This window comes from Pleurodeles waltl, chromosome 3_1 (assembly GCF_031143425.1).
Source record: "Pleurodeles waltl isolate 20211129_DDA chromosome 3_1, aPleWal1.hap1.20221129, whole genome shotgun sequence".
In the NCBI taxonomy this organism is placed as follows: domain Eukaryota; kingdom Metazoa; phylum Chordata; class Amphibia; order Caudata; family Salamandridae; genus Pleurodeles; species Pleurodeles waltl.
In genome coordinates, this window is record NC_090440.1 from 1187236188 (window position 1) to 1187254264 (window position 18077).

Sequence of the window (18077 nt, forward strand, 5' to 3'; positions counted from 1 at the left end):
TCATATTTTTTAAGCCACGCAAATCACTTTGCGTGACTTTGATAGGCTTAAAAAATATGGAGTAAGGCAAGGTAGGGAAAATCACTGCGTTGCCTTACTCTGAGCTAGGGAGGCGTTCCATTGACGTTGTGTGGGTGTTCCTATGCAACTCCCATGGTTTTTTAAACATTCCTGGATTTAACAACCCTGGTAAATGTAGGAAAGCACCAAAATCCTAAGCCTCACCAGGTGAAGTGCAAAGAGGAGAAATATCTTTATTTCTTCTAGTTTTTTCTTTTCTGGGTGTGCTGGATTCTGCATGACATATAGAAATATTCTGTAGCACACATAGAAAGAGAAAAAGGCCTCTCAGGATTGCTTTTGTGCAGTTAAATGTCCCTTCCTGCACAAAAACAATCCTGCAGGCACCCTTGCACCATGCTGTAACGGTGCCTGCGTTGATGCTAGGCAGCCAAAAGGGCACCGGGCAAGGGAAAAGTACAGGAATGTGCCATATTGGATAAATATGGCGCACTCCTGCCCCTTTCCTGTGATTTGCTCTGGTGTCTTGCGACACAAAGCCCATCTGAGCATGAAAGTTTAAGATAGCTCAGTTGTCACTGGTGCAATTTTGTACCAACATCTGTAATGATTGCCACATGCAAAAACAACATGTGTGTAGAAGTCTGATTGGTCTGTCCAAGTGTCTAAAATATCTAAAATTGCACTGTAACAGGTAAATGCCCTACCTGTTGGGGAGTGTGAATGAATCATCTGATTTAATCAACATGATGGGTTCAATCTTGGATAGTATACATTTCATAAGAACATTCCCCGTGTGAACCCATTTTATTACAATTAACTGGAAGAGTTCATAAATAACTAGATTGAGTTGGTGAGAAATTATATATATTGTTCAGTTATATAAATAATCGTTACATATTGCTTTGTCGTTTGATACGTAAAAAGTGGTGCAGTTGTCCAGCTCAATGAGGCACAACGTAGTACTGTGAAAAGTGTAAAATAGAGGTTAGATATGCTGGGGCTCCAATCTGTGACCTCTAGGTTATCCACAAACCATCAACGCAGTTTACAGTTACAAATTAGAATTGCAAATAAAAACGACTAAAATGTACAGACAGGTAAGTAGAAAAGTGGAAATGTACCTACAAAAAAGCATAATTTACAAAGTCGAAAAAATAATGAACGGTTTCTGTTCGTGTAAAGGAAGAGGTCAAGAAGAAGTTCAAGGTTAAGGTTAGGTAATATTCAGGGATTAGAATCAAGAGTAAATAAAATATGGTGTGATGGGCAATGCTTGAAATGTATGTGGAATAGGGAAAGGGTTTGAACTGAAGAAAACAGGATTGGGTTATGATTAGGTTATCTACATGGTTTGGGCTAGGATAAAAGTACGGGATGATGTAAAAGAAGGTGTAGTGGATAAGGTCATGGTTAGGGTTTGAGTTAGGCTTAGGGAAGGATTAGATAATAGGGTTAAATTCAGGTTATGGTATGTTTTTGGGTTCGGAGTAGAGTAATAGAAAACGTAAGCGATGGTGTAAGAAGATGGTATGGGGAAATGTTGATTTCGAACACCTGAGTGTAAGCTCCTGCTCTGCTTTATTTATGCTGTACATAAATATGGAAAAATAGATTTATATATTGTTATTCCAGTCCTCAGTGGTCCATTGTTAGCCATTTCCTATGTTATATTTCATTTGAGAATCTAGGAGAATTCTGATACATAAGCACAGTATTTGTGAACCGGTGTGATGTTCACAGTTGCATGAGATGCTGATGAAAATGATATAACAAGCTATAGAAAAGTATGTCATAATTTTGTTCACGCAAAAAACATGATTCAGGATATCACCATCTGGAAATGTGCTGGAAGTTAGAACCTACTACTTGGGTCAGACACAGAAATATGATACCACTGGCTTGTTTGTATTTCATCATGATTCTGCGAATAGCGTCAGATCAGATGACTCAGGTCGGGCACCAATAATCATCTGATAATTGGGACTAATCTGCAACATTCAGGCTAAGGAACTGACAGTATTATGAGGCTGAAGGTTTAGACATGAGAAGAGAAGAGAACGATTCACTGTGCTGGGGTCGGAAGAGGCATTCAACCAAAAGGAGAACTATGTTAAATGAGATTGTCTAACTGCACAGTGATAGCAGACAGTATCCTGAATTGGAGGCGAACCGCATAATAAAAGACCTAATCTTTTTCTGAAAATAAGCCCTTTCAACTACATTTGGATACAAACTGAAAGCTGCCAGAGGTTGTATCTCAGAATATTGCTCTTTGAAATTGTATCATATGAAAATGTTTGGTTCTAAGTATTGTACACAAAAATATTTTCTCACTGCATATGGATTATCTTTCATTAACTTCAATGGGCAATATTTTGTGGACAATGTTTAGAACACAGTATTTATGTCCAACAATATTGTTATGCAATTCTGGTATTCCACCCTTTATAGATAGGATTGGTTGAAGTGATCCTAAGGTGTTACCAACCAAGGCAGAGGTAAAATTAGAGCACTATCCTGGCCAGAAGGGACAGAACTAGGATGTTACAAGCAGGCCAAGTCTTGAATTTGCTCACTGGCAATTGAGTCTGTTGAGAAAACTCATAGGATTACATACTCATTTAGTGAATCTTTCCTGCTGGGTCAAGCCTGATAGTCTGGTTACACCAAACTTTTCAATCTACAGTTTTCCCAATAACCTATTCCCACTTTACTCAAACTTTATTTCCATTCAGATAAAGTGTAAGAGAATCATGTCAGGGTCTGAGTGTCATTGATATGCCCTATGAATTATGTTGATGGCTCTGCACTGAGATCTCTGACTCTCCCGTTCATTCCATTCCACTCTTCGACACCCTCTGTGACTTCATTCACTGTTTCTGCATTTCCACATAGTGGGGAGGCATTATGGAGTGGTCCAACTAGTTGTCCCTCCTGGAACGACTCCGCTAGTCCTTTGGCACTGCACATGGGTGTATTGGTTTCATAGGTGTCATGGAAGCTGTTGTAGTCCACCTCATAAAAATCTTTCTCCAAAGTAAGGACTGGAGTGAAGCGATGCCCCCATAATACCTCTTTATCCATATAGGAACAGCGGGCCTGGCAAGTCATACCTAAAAGATACACAAAAATAACATATTGTAAATTAAAACATTATTACAAATACAGTGTATGTAACAAAACATATGTGTATGCATATTTATTGAAATGCATGTATCCTCTTATATTAAGGCAGTGGTACCTTTCTTAGTTGAATTACAACCACAGTTATTTAATTTTTTCACAAACTAATGCAAGCACAAATAAAAAAAAAAAGACATGGTCATGAGTTTCAGAATTTCACATACAATTAATCTGAGTCAATCTAAATAGGAATAATTTACATAGTTGGAGGTTCCCTGAAAATATGGCATATCTTCTGCAGAATTCAGCACACATAGAAAGAGGAAGTAACCAGAAGTAAAATAATTTCTCCTTGTTATGCCTCTCCAGGGAAGGCATAAGATCTTGGCACATTTCTAGGTTTACAAGTCCTTGTAAATCTGTGAATGTGTCAAAATCCATTGGAGCGGCGTGAGAACACCCGACAAACGCCCATGGAATGCCTACCTAGGGCAGAGTAGAGCACACAGTGATTTGAGCTGCATTTTTCTACTCCAGATTTATGAGGCCGCTCAGAGCTTCGCAAAGTGGCTTTGCGTGGCTTCATAAATCTGTCTTAGAGGTTTGCTTTGTGCATGTATCACATTGCGGGGTGCAAACACAACACAAACCTCTTGTAAATATGCCCCCGGCTAATATGATTAAGAGAGATCACGTTTTATAAATAAATTAGTGGCATGGAAGTAGCATATGGCAGCTAATAAACCTGCAGTTTTAAAAGCCTAGTGGAGAGAATTAACATAGAAATGAAAATGTACACTTTTAAAAATGTGATGGACATTTGTGCCTACCAGTCGTATTTTTGACATACCGTTTAACATGAAGACATGCATTCATATTTTGAGTGAATTATTAATTAATATTAACCTCAAAATAAAATGTATAATGACTATTAATTGAATATGAATTAAACAAACTTACATTAAAATAAATGGATTTCATTATGCGTGTGAAAAATAAATACATTTAAAACTGCTTTAACATAACATGAATGGTGTTTTAGATAAATAATTTGCTTTGCCCATTTGATTTGAATTTAATATGAGCAATAGGTTTTATTAATGTACTAGTTGTATTATTGTGCATTTAGGTTTCTTAAATTGACTAGGCCTTAAAAGTCATTTTGCAAGCAGTCAGTAAAATTTTAAATGTTTATTCTGTCCCCTTTGACTTGAACTCTTTCTCTAGGCAGCAATTGTAATGTTGAATGTTCTATTGTATTCCAGGAGAAAAGACATGTTTCAGATGCAATACTGTAACACTATTTGTTCTAGCTGTCGAAGGGAGCAGGAGACTACTGTACTCACGTGAAAGAATATTAGTTTAGTTTATTGTGGATCGTGTGAAAGGAACTGTAAGTAGCAGAATATGAGAAAGCGTAATATATTGGCAGAACCCTGTAACCGGAGGAAGATGACAGCTCATATTTGCTGAGAACATTTCTGAAAGTTACAAACTTGGTGGTGCCTTGCGTAATGATGAGCTGCTAGCTCTGAAATTTGCAGACAGGAGAGATGAATACATGCTGACTACCATCCATGATGAGCATACTTCCCCTTTGACTGTTTGGGGTCAGGTTGCCGAAGTGCGCAAACCTGTGTGCATTTTGGACTACAATAAGCACATGGGTGGTGTCGATAGAGTAGACCAGAGGTTGGAACCTTACACTGCTATGCATAAGTCTTCCGTTTGGTATAAAAAGTTGGCTACACATTTGTTCCATTTAGCAACTTTTAATGCTTTTATTGTGTTCAAGGATTGTTCCCCTGAGTCAAGGATGAAATTTGTCAAATTTCAGGTGTCAGTGATAGAGAGCCTTGTTGTGGTGGGACAGGCAAGAGTTCCTAGAGTAGCAGTGGTGGAGGATGTGGCTAGATTGAAAGATTGCCACCATCCTGAGCAGATTCCTCCCACTCCCAAAAAAAACGTTCCCACTAAGAAATGTAGTCTGTGCCCGAAAAGGTACCTGGAGGGAGACTCATATGTGCTGCCCCAATTGTCCTTCTAAGCCTGGACTGTGTGTGGCCGGCTGTTTCAGGAGTTACCACCCCCAAAATAATTATTGGGAACTACTGTGAGGGTGAACTGCCTGTTCTATATTGCTGTATATTTTTTGTTCAGTTTCACAGTAGGCATTACTGTCATGTATTTAGTTAGAGCTTTTGTATTTGTAGTTTTGAACTTACTTATAATTAGTGCTTGTCTGGCAGTGCAAATAGTGACACTGCTAGCCCCATGCCAGTTCACAGACTCCGTCAGCTGGTGTGATTGCTGTGTCAGGCATGTGGGCGTATGAAAGTGATGGGCCCTTGAATGGTGTTGTCTGTTGATGCAAGTGTTGTAATGTGCTGGGCCCGGGGCTGGCGGCATTAATGGTCTTGTGCATGTCAGGTATGAAAGGTGTGTGAATGGACTGTAAAGCAGTTGGTGCCTTCGCGTGGCTTTAAAGCTCACAAACTGTGTCATTGGTTCCGTTTTTTGGCCTTTCAGTTATTAACAGTGCATTTCATTTTTGTGAAATCTCTTGTTAATACATTTTGATCTATTGAACTGTCACTCACCCTCCAACTAAATCCAATCAGTAAGTGTGGTAAAATTAAAAATTAAAAAACCCGCTCTGCTGTAATCAGGCATCGAGGCACACCTGTGACATACTACGTGTCTCAGTGCGACCCCGATGATGAAGCATGCCACCAACTAGGTTTGTGGGTAAGGGGTGCTTTTGTCATAACCTAAGGGCATTTCTTTTCATTATTTGAATGTTTGGAACATCACAGAAGGATGTGGACACATCAAAATGATCTATTACAGAACCACCTGTTTCTGCAGCGTATTCGGTCCCAGGTGTGGTGGTGATCTAGGGAAACCTACCAACCCCAGACATTTTTGAAAACTAGACACCCGGTGGAGTCCAGGAAGGTGTGGCTTGCGTGCATCCCCCAACATTTTCTTACCCAGACTCCTCTGCAAACCTCAATTTTTTCTTAAAAAAGCACATTTTTCTCACTTTCCTTTGTAGGATCACCGCACTGGCACAAATTTCCTACTACCCCGCGTTCCCCTCAGCCTCCAAAATGAGATGATACCTCACTTATGTAGGTCCTCAAAGCAGAACCAGTTTAAAAATGTATAAAAAAACTGTGCTTCTGAACTCGCTGTGCTATCCCCTCAATCTCCACACATTTTTGCCCCTTCCCTTTTGCAGGCACATGGGCCACCCACACAAGTGAGGTATTGCTTTTATCGGCAGACCAAGGGGAACATTGGGTGGCAGGAAATTTGTGCCGGCACAGTGATCCTACAAAGAGAATTGAGGAAAATGTGATTTTTCTTAGCTAAATTTGAGGTTTGCAAGGGATTCTGGGTAAGAAAACTTTAGGGGATCCATGCAAGCCACACCTCCCTGGGCTCCACCGGGAATCTACTTTCCAGTAATGTCTGGGTTTGATAGGTTTGTCTACAAAGCTGTCAAGCCCTGGACCAAAAAAGCAGGAGCCCCCGCTTTCAAAAACAGGTAGTTTTGTTCAACATAATTTTGTTGTGTCCATGTTGTGTTTTGGACCCTTCCCTTATCGGGAGAACTGGGGGAACTCTTGGTAGAAGGACGTTTGTGGCTCCCCTCAGATTCCAGAACTTTCCATCACCGAAATATGAGGAAAAAGTGTTTTTTGGGCCAAATTTTGAGGTTTGCAAAGGATTCTGGTTAATAGAACCTGATGAGAGCCCCACAAGTCACCCCATCCTAGATTCCCCCAGGTGTCCAGTTTTCAAAAAATCTATACGTTTGCTGAGTTTCCCTAGCTACCAGCAGATTTAGAGGCCAAAATCCTCAGCTAGGCACTTTGCAAAAAATATGTCTGTTTTCTTTGGGAAAATGTGATGTGTCCATGTTGTGTTTTGGGGCATTTCCTGTTGCATGCAGTAGGCCAACCCACACAAGTGAGGTACCATTTTTATTGGGAGACCTGGGGGAACACTGGGTAGAAGGAGCTTTGTGGCTGCCCTCAGATTCCAGAACTTTCCATAACTGAAATATGAGGAAAAAGTGTTTTTTTGGGCTAATTTGGAGGTTTGTGAAGCATTCTGGGTAACAAAAGCTGGTGACAGCCCCATGAGTCACCCCATTTTGGATTCCTCTAGCTGTCTAGTTTAAAAAAATGTATAGATTTGTTAGATTTCCCTGGGTGCCGGCTGAACTACAGGCCGAAATCTACAGCTAGGCACTTTGCAAGAAACATGTCCGTTTTGTTTGGGAAAATGTGATGTGTCCACGTTGTGTTTTGGGGTATTTCCTGTTGTGGGCACTAGGCCTACGCATGCAAGTGAGGTACCATTACCATCAGGAGACCTGGGGGAACGCCGGGTGGAAGGAAGTTTGTGGCTCCCTTTAGATTACAGAACTTTCCATCCCCGCAATGTGAGGAAAAAGTGTTTTTTGAGCAGTTTTTGAGGTTTGAAAAGGATTCTGGATAATAGAACCTGGTGAGAGCCTCATCCTGGATTCTCCTAGGTGTCTAGTTTTCAAAGATGTATAGGTTTGCAAGGTTTCCCTAGGTGCCAGCTGAGTTAGAGGCCAAAATCCACAGCTAAGCACTTTGCAAAAAACACGTCCATGTTGCTTGGTAAAATGTGATGTGACCATGTTTTCTTTTGAGGCATTTCCTTTTGCAGGCACTAGGCCTACCCACACAAGTGAGGTACCATTTGTATTGGGAGACAAGTGGGGGGATGCTGGGTAGAAGGAAGTTTGTTGCTCCCCTCAGATTCCAGAACATTTCATCACCGAAATGTGAAGATAAGGTGTTTTTTTGCCAGATTTTGAGGTTTTCAAAGGAATCTGGGTAACAGAACCTGGTGAGAGCCCCACAAGTCAACCCATCCTGAGTTCCCCTAGGTGTCTACTTTTCAGAAGTGTCCAGGTGTGCTAGTTTTTTGTAGATGCCGGATGAGCTAGAGGCCAAAATCCACAGCTAGGCACTTTGCAAAAAACAGGTCAGTTTTCTTTGGGAAAATGTAAGGTGTCCATGTTCAGTTTTGGGGCATTTCCTGTCAGAGGCACTCGGTCTACCCACACAAGTGAGGTACCATTTTTATCGGGAGACCTAGGGAAATGCTGGGTCGAAGGAAGTTTGTGGCTCCTCTCAGATTCCAAAACTTTCCATCACCGAAATGTGAGGAAAAAGTGTTTTTTAGGCCAAATTTTGAGGTTTACAAAGGATTCTGGGAAACAGAACCTGGTGACAGCCCCACAAGTCACTCCATTCTGAATTCCCGTAGGTGTCTTGTTCTCAAAATGTATAGGTTTGCTAGGTTTCCCTAGGTGTCGGCTGAGCTAGAAACCAAAATCCACAGCTAGGCACTTTTAAAAAAATAGGTCAGTTTTCCTTTGGAAAATGTGATGTTCTCCACGTTGTGTTTTGGGGCATTTCCTGTCGCCAGCACTAGGCCTACCCACACAAGGGAGGTACCATTCTTATCGGGAGACCTGGGGGAATGCTGGGTAGAAGGAAGTCTGTGGCTCCCCTCAGATTCCAGAACTTTCCATCACGGAAATGTGAGGAAAAAGTATTTTGACCCCTTGCTGAATTAAGAAATTTGTCTACTTTTCAGAAGTGTTTAGCTGTCCAGGATTCAGCATTGGCTTCCCACTTATTTCTGTCACTAACTGGAAGGAGGCTGAAAGCACAAAAAATTGTAAAAATGGGGTATCTCCCGGTAAAATTCCAAAATTGTGTTGAAAAATGTGGTTTTCTGATTCAAGTCTGCCTGTTCCTGAAAGCTGGGAAGATTGTGATTTTATCCCCGCGAAACCTTTGTTGATGCCATTTTTAGGGAAAAAAACACAAGCTTTCTTATGCAGCCCTTTTTCCCATTTTCTTTAAAAAAAAGACATTTTTTGCTGTATTTTGGCTAATTTCTTGGTCTCCTCCAGGGGAAACCACAAACTCTGGGTACCTCTAGAACCCTCAGGATGTTTGAAAAAAGGACGCAAATTTGGCATGGGTAGCTTATGTGGAAAAAAGTTATGAAGGTCTTAGCGGAAACTGCCCCAAATAGCCAAAAAAAGTCTCAGCACCTGATGGGAAAAGGCCTGGAAGCAAAGGGGTTAAGGTGTCAGAAGAGCTAATTAAAGGGCAATAACTGATTGAATGAAAAAGTGCACATGCAGACATACACAGAATGGATAGGATTACAAGAACCCCAAAGAACATCACTTGACCACACAGATTTCACAAAATAACGAGGTGTGAAGTGTACTTTGCAAATAAGTTAAGGGGATAAACTCAATTAGTCATGATAGCTTCTCCCATCGATGCAGCTGTACCACAGGGTCTGCTTTATGGAAAAAGAACAAGGAGAATATTCTAGCAAACCAGGGGCCATATTTATACTTTTTATACTTTTTGACGCAAAACTGCGCTAACGCAGTTTTGCGTCCAAAAAATTAGCGCCGGCTAACGCCATTCTGAAGCACCATGCGGGTGCCGTATTTATTCAATGACGTTAGCCGGTGTTAGCCGCCGGCACTGCCTGGTGTGCGTGAAAAAAAACCACGTACACCAGGCTGCGCCGGCGTAGGGGGATATGGAGCTTGGGCGCCAAAAAATGGGGCAAGTCAGGCTGAGGCAAATTTTTCGCCTCAACCCGATTTGCGCCATTTGTTTCGACTCCCAACCCCCATTGACATGACTCCTGTCTTAGCAAAGACAGGAGTCATGCCCCCTTGCCCAATGGCCATGCCCAGGGGACTTATGTCCCCTGGGCATGGTCATTGGGCATAGTGGCATGTAGGGGGGCACAAATCAGGCCCCCCTATGCCACAAATTTTTTTTTAAAAAAACTTACCTGAACTTACCTTAATGTCCCTGGGATGGGTCCCTCCAGCCTTGGGTGTCCTCCTGGGGTGGGCAAGGGTGGCAGGGGGTGTCCCTGGGGGCTTGGGAGGGCACCTCTGGGCTCCTTCCGAGCATCGTGTGGGCCAAACTCCGTGAACGCCACCAGCGGAGTGGAATTCTTTGTCCACCCCTAATTCTTACTAGTTATGAAATGCTGGAAGCCAATGAATTAAGGGCCACATTGAACAAAAAATGACGGTGCGTGGCGCTGCGCCAGCTTTGGCAGTGTCATGCATCGTCATTTTCAAAATGCAGGGATGTGCCGTATTTAAAGAAGGCGGCACACCCCTGTTTCCCCCTGCCCCGGTGCTGTTTTGCAGCTGTGCACCACCGCAGCAACCCTGACACCATTGTGCAAGGATGGCTGTGTTGAGGGGGTGATTGAAGGAACACCTTCCTGCACAAACAATCTTAAATGGTGAATTGGTCTTACTATGTGTGCTGCAGAATGCAGCACACATAGAAAGACCAAAAAACGAGAAAAAATTAAAACATTTCTCCTCAGTGCGCCCTGCTAATGCCACCCCTGGGGTGGTGGTTGATTTTGGCACTGCCTCAGGTTTATGAAAACTCTTAAATCTGGGGCAGGGTCAAAATGCAAAGTGGGTTGCTGTGGCATGCCCACAGCAACACCCATTGCACGCCCTTTCCACGCAAAGTGTTGCATGTGTAGGGGCTGTATTTACAAGGTGGCGTTAGGCCACAAAAACTGGCTTAATTCCACCTTGTAAATACGGTGCAGTGCATAGCGCCACCAGAGCATCACTAAATGTGACTCTCCGGTGACGCTAGTTTATTGCTAAATGGGCAAAAAATGGACTTCAAAACCAAAGAAAATGAACTAACATCTTCCCATCAATAGATAAAATTACCCCTAGAATCATTGTGCGCTCTTCACAGTCTTGAAGTGCTGTAAAATAGGTGTCACTGTTACTCCATTCATCAAGTGTCAATAGGTTTCTTCAGCTAAAAAGATTGGAAGCTGTGTTGCTCTGTCAAGACTCAAATTCAGCAAACAGACCACCTCATATGTCAGTGCTGCATGATTAACTTGGTTAACCCTGTTGTCAACTAGAGAAGAAATATTATGTTTATCCAAGTCACTAAACCGTTTCACAGCACGAAAGAAACAAAAAAAGAGGACACCCTTCCTAATGAAGCACCTATAAGGCTTACTGGAATGGCAAAACTCCACGTCATAATGAGTGCCAGTTACAATGAATCACTAGCGGATAATTGTATTCAACGAGACTTAGTAACTAAGGTCCAGGGGTTGAGTTGAGCTGAATATCCTCTGTCTGACATTGCATGGGCTCTATGAGCCACCTAATACACTCACTTCCAGACCTAAATAAACAGAAAAGGAATGGCAATGGAAAATGGAAATAAATATGCAACATGTATTTGTGTATTGTGTTATGTGTTAAGAACCAGGGAAAAGGTTCCTGTGTACTTATGATCTCTTAAATTCCTGAAAAAGTTTCACCGATCACTGCCAGTAGCTAGATTGACATTGGGACATTAGCAACAATATACTCTGTTAATCTCCTCTGGCAGTGGTTCTAACAAGGGATTGCTTGAGCTCACACAGTAAGCCTAACCCTAGTTTTAATTTCTGTTCAGGAACGGATTGCTTTCCTCGTATTTGTGGACCGTCTATCACCTAACCGTTCTTTATTTTAACTTTCTCTATTAACGCTGTTTGGTGTTTTGTTTAGTTTTAGTTATCTGAACTGTGATTTTCACTGTTGTTTTATCCAAACCAGTATCCCCACCAGCAGGAGGAGTGCTTCTGCTGTTGAGGCTTGACTAGGCTCTAGGATGCCTTGCCTCAATTACACCTATCTATTTTCTCTTATTTCCTTTGCTTCAGCTGCTCTCTTTCTGCTTCTTGGATGGGCAGGGAATCGAAAAAGCCCTTTACACTGAGAACAGGCAGCATGTTTACCACTGAAGGTGTACCTAGGCCAACCCATGTGTGCCCCCCATTCACAGCAGCAAACAGTGCCAGCCACTATGCCGGCCAAAATTCATCTACTGCTAAATCGACTCATATCATCCACAGTCACAAGTCTTCACTCTTCTAAAATCCTGGTTCAGTACAATAATTTCAGGCTGACCTGATTCATTCCTTCTTAGCCACCAGCGTCACGTATCGCCCTGTCCCAATTTGTCTTAATTGTTTGTTACTAAACACCCTCATTCCCTAAACATAATAGGTTGTTTTTTTCATGGTAAACTCAAGGCTTGATGTTCTTATTGCTAAGCGACTTTCCAAATGTTGTTGTAGCAGTTCTACTTGTTCACAAAATATTGCATATGGCTTGCCCTATATCAAGGCGGGTGGTGGATTTGCAATTATTTTCATAAATTCTGTGGTTCTTCCTTGGCTTGACTTTGATTCACTCTCTTACCTGGTGAGAACCTGATTCATTCAGTCATGCCGTTTTTTTAGGTTTTAAAATCATTATCTTTTCCCCTTTCAGTGTAACAGGTGTGCTTGCTTAAATCTTGCTTGTATATCTCACTGGCATGTAAATAATTTTGGCCTTGATATTCACAGCCTCTATTTCCATGACTGATTTCATTCTCTAATCTCTTATCAACTCCTGCACACTGCTTGACCTACCTCATTGAGTATGGGAGCCCACCCACTTGACAGCCCATACTATTGATCTTGTATTTTGTTCCTTGCCAAATGTCACCTGTGATAAATATTTTCCTTCCTCTTGACTTCATGATGTCAGTTTGCTTAGATATGCCTGGTGCCTTTATTTGTCAGGCTCATAAGACACTTAGGCCCTCATTATGACATTGGTGGTAAGTCCGGCTTAGCACTATGCCATCTGCTACCAGCATACCACCGCCGCAGCGGATAACCGCCAAGCATATTATGACACACACATACCAATCCGTCACTATACAGCCACACACACAAGTCCACCAGACCAAAGGTCGGTGATAAACTGGCGGTATCCAACCCCACACCGTTACGCCAACAAAACTACGCCCACAAAATTATAACCCACAAATCACTGTGGCGGACATTCAATGGCGCTAAACCATTGGTGGTACATACTGCCGTGCTCAAAATACACACACACATACAAAACAACACCACATTGGACAATTCAAACTACACACACTGACACACATACACACACCACACACACACACCCACACCACTATATGACACACACCCACATTACCCACAACCCTTTACAACTAAAAACAAGTGCCACAAGAGAGATAGCAAGACCACAGACAAGACCACAACCACACACCACCATCACCTATACTCCATCCACGCACCTTACAACACACACCTCAACACATCACCCCACACACCCTCACCCACACCACTCACACTACACCCATGGCACCACAACAACACCCCAGGTTCTCAGAGGAGGAGCTAAGGGTCATGGTGGAGGAAATCATCCAGGTAGAGCCACAGCTATTCGGATCACAGGTGCAGCAGACATCCATTGCAGGAAGATGGAGCTATGGCAGAGGACCGTGGACAGGGTCTACGCTGTGGGACAGCACCCAAGAACAGGAGATGACATCAGAAAGAGGTGGAACGACCTACGGGGGAAGGTGCGTTCCACAGCAGCAAGATACCAAATAGCTGTACAGAGGACTGGGTGTGGACCCCCTCCCTCCTTCCCCACAACTATCAACATGGGAGGAGCAAGTCTTGGCAATCATGCATCCTGCGGGCCTGGCAGGAGTAGGAGGAGGACTGGACTCTTGTAAGTCAACTCTTTACTACTTTCATCCCCCCACCTGCATGTCATCACATACGCCCACCCTCACTCCACCACCTCCCACACACCCCATCATCACAACCCACCCATCCCAATACCAAGCCCTGCATGCAACACCAATGCATAGACACCCATCACAGACCTGCATGGACAACTATCACCACTGCATGCACACTAGAGACAATCACCTAGCCCACCAAATAACAACTCACACAAAGGCCAATCTGTCAGGGCAACAACAACCATAGAGGGCAACACACCCATGCACATGATGTCACACGCAGAAACAATAACACTACATTTACATCCCCAAAGGTCCCCCAGCCAACGTCACTGGAGAGGAGGTGCCAGCAACATCCAGCCCCCTCCCCAGAAGAGGCCCACAGTGATGACAGCAGCTCTGGATGCCTGGATCTGGATGACCAACCTGGTCCATCAGGGATCTCCGGACAGTCTGTTACCCAGGCAGAGTCACACCCCCCCACAGAGCTTCCCCCCTTAGGAAACACCACCACAGCACCCACCCAGTGGGCCCATACCTCTGTCCCCAGGACATGTCAATCAGCAGTGTCTCCACCACTACACGGACCCCAGGCCATCCCACAAACACAGGACGATCAGGGATGTGGGGTCAGTGGGAATGGGCACAAGGTCCGGGGAACAGAGGCACAGGACAATAGGGAAGCTGGGAGGACTGCTGTGCGACAGGGGGAGGACAGGCCCAGGTTACCGACCTTCCAGGAGGCACTCACCGTGATCCTGGGAGCATATCAACATTCCCAGAATACGCTGGACCTGATCCTGGAGAAGATGCAGGGGAACCAGCAGCTGCAGGAGGGACAGTACCTGGGGATCAGGGAGGACTTGAAGGACATCAACACCACCCTGGTCACCATTGCAGGGGTGCTGGCAGACATGGGCAACACTATGAGGGAGGCAGTGGCACACCACCGGGCCCCTGATACCAGCCAACTCCACTGCCTCTAGTGGGCAGGAGGCCCCGCCACAGGACCAACAGGCCACCAGCACCCCTCCCCTTGCAGAAGGAGAACCACCCCACAAACATTCCCTGCGATCCAGGCAGAAGCCAAAGACTATTGCCAAGACCCCAGACAGGAAATAAGACTCTCCTGAATGTCACCCTTGTATCCCACTCTGTCACCCTGTCCACCTTGAACTGCTGTTGCTCCCCTTCCTATGCCCTCTTGGACAATGCACCTGTGATACAAATAGACTGGACTCTATCCTGGACTTTCCTCCACCCTCATCCCTGCCCATTGCACATCCCCCTCTACTTCTTAGCACTTAAATAAACACTCTTTGAAAAAATACAAATATGGAGAATGTCAAATGATTTAAGTATGTATTTGTTTAACAAGGTTTAAACATTGCAATTCAACTGTACAGTAATGTGTACATAGCAAAGACCTGTAGTTGGCTGCACTGAACACACCAGGGGTGATAATGGGGCACCAACATCTGAAAATAGAGATGACAAAGGGTACAGTGAGTGGCCGTAGAAGTTTGAAAATCAGCCTGCCAATGTCAAACACAAAACTGTCAATTCAAGGTTAAGTTACACTATCTTACCTGTGTGTCATTGGAAGTATTGACGGATTATTGCACTTCTGTTGTCCTCATCCTCTGCCTCCTCATGTTCACTGTCCACAGGGTCCACTGCTGCCACACAGCCATCTCCGGCCTCATCCTCCTGTAGAAAAGGCACCTGGCGATGTAAGGCAAGGTTGTGCAACATACAGCAAGCCACGATGATCTGGCAGACCTTCTTGGGTGAGTAGCACAAGGATCCACCTGTTACATGGAGGCAGCGAACCCTGGCCTTCAGAAGGCCAAATGTCCTCTCTATAATTCTTTTTGTTCACCCATGTGCCTCATTGTAACGTTCCTCTGCCCTTGTCCTGGGATTCCTCACAGGGGTCAGTAGCCATGAGAGTTTGGGGTAACCGGAGTCACCTGCAAATATCGAGGGACAACTGTTAGACACACACTAACCCTTAGGTCCCACCCCATACCCATACACCAACATATACTGGGTGGGAACCAGGGCTCACCTATTAGCCACACTCGGTGCCTCTGGAGTTGAGCCATCACATATGGGATGCTTCTATTCCTCAGGATAAAGGCATCATGCATAGACCCAGGATATTTTGCATTGACATGGGAGATGTACTGGCCTGCCAGGCACACTATCTGAACATTCACTGAGTGAAAGCTCTTTCGATTTCTGAACACCTGTTCATTTCTCCGGCGGGGGACAAATACAATATGTGTCCCATCTATTGCCCCAATAATGTTGGGGATATGTCCCATTGCATAGAAATCAGCTTTCACTGTATCCAAATCCTCCACCTGAGGGAAAACAATGTAGCGGCACATGTGTTTATTCAGGGCAGACAGCACTCTGGTCAGCACGTTTGGGACATTCCTGCTACCAAGCCCACTGTCACTTGGAAGGAGCCAGTTGCCAGGAAGTGGTGCACAGATAGGACTTGCACAAGAGAGGGGATACCAGTGGGCTGACGGATAGCAGAGATTAGGTCAGGCTCTAAATGGGCACACAGCTCTGTGATTGTGGCCCTGTCCAGTCCATAGGTGAGAATAATGTGCCTGTTCTCCATTGTTGCCAAGTCCACCAGGGGTCAGTACGTGGGGGGATGTCTCAATCTCCTATTCATCCGCAGCGGTTGCAATCTATGGGACAAAACGGTGAGCAGCTTGTCAGTTTCCCATATTTCCAACCACTACACTTCATTGCATGTTGTGATTTAAACAGTATATTGTTGGAGAGGTCCAAATGGTGTATATGTGTACTGTGACGCAGTTAGGTGCCATGGCCTGCTCCCCCCCCCCCCGAAATGGCGTCCGCCTGTCCTGTATGGAGGGACAGGTGGAAATGAGGTAATTACGCTGATGTTGTGTGCCGTTGCAGCAGGTGGTCGAGAACCACCATGCAACTCCTCATTGGCTATCATTGGGCCCTATGGGGTATAGGGGCCAATGGTGATGTACGCTGGTGGTGACGGTACGCACCACCGTGGACGTGACCACCATTTCCTATCTGTTCAATCACTTGCTACCTGACCTTCAACAGGAGAGGACCTACACTCATGTGCTGCTGGGACCTGTGTCTGGAACTAACCATGGATCGTGTGACTGGGGAAAGGGTCCCTGCCTTCACCTAGGTGGAGTTGGAGCGACTGGTTGATGGGATCCTACCCCAGTACCGACTGCTGTATGGGCCTCCAGACCAACAGGTGAGTACAGTGTGAGCACGATGCATGGGGCACAAATGCATGGAGTGGTGTGTGTGAAGGCCTCGTGTAGGGGGGGTTGGTGGATGGTCCCTGGGAAGCATGTATGCTGGGCCATGTCTGTGCGTAAGGGGATTGGAAGGGCTATGATGGGCCATGACTTTACAGGCAGGCTGCCTGAGTAATACATTTCCTTGTGTAAATTTCCCTGCAGGTCAGTGCCCTTCAGAAAAAGGGTATATGGTGGGCCATCGCCAAAGACGTGCAGACCCTGGGGGTCTACAGGAGGCGGAGCACCCACTGTCGGAAATGGTGGGAGGACCTGAGACGCTGGGCACAGAAGACGGCAGAGGCCCAGCTGGGGATGGCCTCCCAACGAGGAAGGGGTGCCCATCGAAACCTGACCCCCCTGATGGCCTGCATACTAGCGGTGGCCTAGCCGGAGCTGGATGGGCGCTTGGGGGCATCACAGCAGCCACAAGGGGGTGAGTACAGTGCCCCAATATACAACTTGCACGTGGTGGGTTGGTATCCGGGTGGGGGATGTGGACCTGTGGGTGCCCCTAGGCCAGGCCTGACATTGCAGGGTAGGACCCATGTTGGCCAGGGTTCAGATGTAAACTTCCTCCAACCAAGCTAGTAGGCATCCACAACTGGGCAGGGGTCTGTGGGTCTCAGGTATGCTGCAATTGGCGTTAGGTGTCTCTGTCCATGGGATGGTGACTAGCATTGTGACTGGTAGTACATTGCCTAGTGCATAGGTGTGTTCCCTGTGTGTGTGTGTCATATACGCCAACAGTGGTGTTGTTGCCGCCATTGACCAAGTGTATCTTTTGTCTCTTCCCCTCCCCTTTTTGTTTTGTCACCCTGTCCTTCTGTGCATTAGCATCATCTGGTGGAGGAGCAGAGGCACCGGCAACGGAGGGAGCTGCATCCCACATGGCCCAGGAGGC

General features: G+C 45.0%; 1 protein-coding gene across 4 annotated transcripts in view; it reads right to left on the minus strand.

Annotated features, from left to right (window-relative positions):
• Positions 1-809: 809 nt before the first annotated feature.
• Positions 810-18077, minus strand: part of KCNJ5 (potassium inwardly rectifying channel subfamily J member 5) — a 291234-nt gene continuing 273966 nt past the window's right edge. For all 4 annotated transcript variants that reach the window (XM_069224500.1, XM_069224499.1, XM_069224501.1 and 1 more), the window contains exon 3: positions 810-3137. In XM_069224500.1, coding sequence (XP_069080601.1) covers positions 2815-3137 — 323 coding nt within the window. In that variant the 3' untranslated portion in view covers positions 810-2814. The remainder of the gene's footprint in view (positions 3138-18077) is intronic.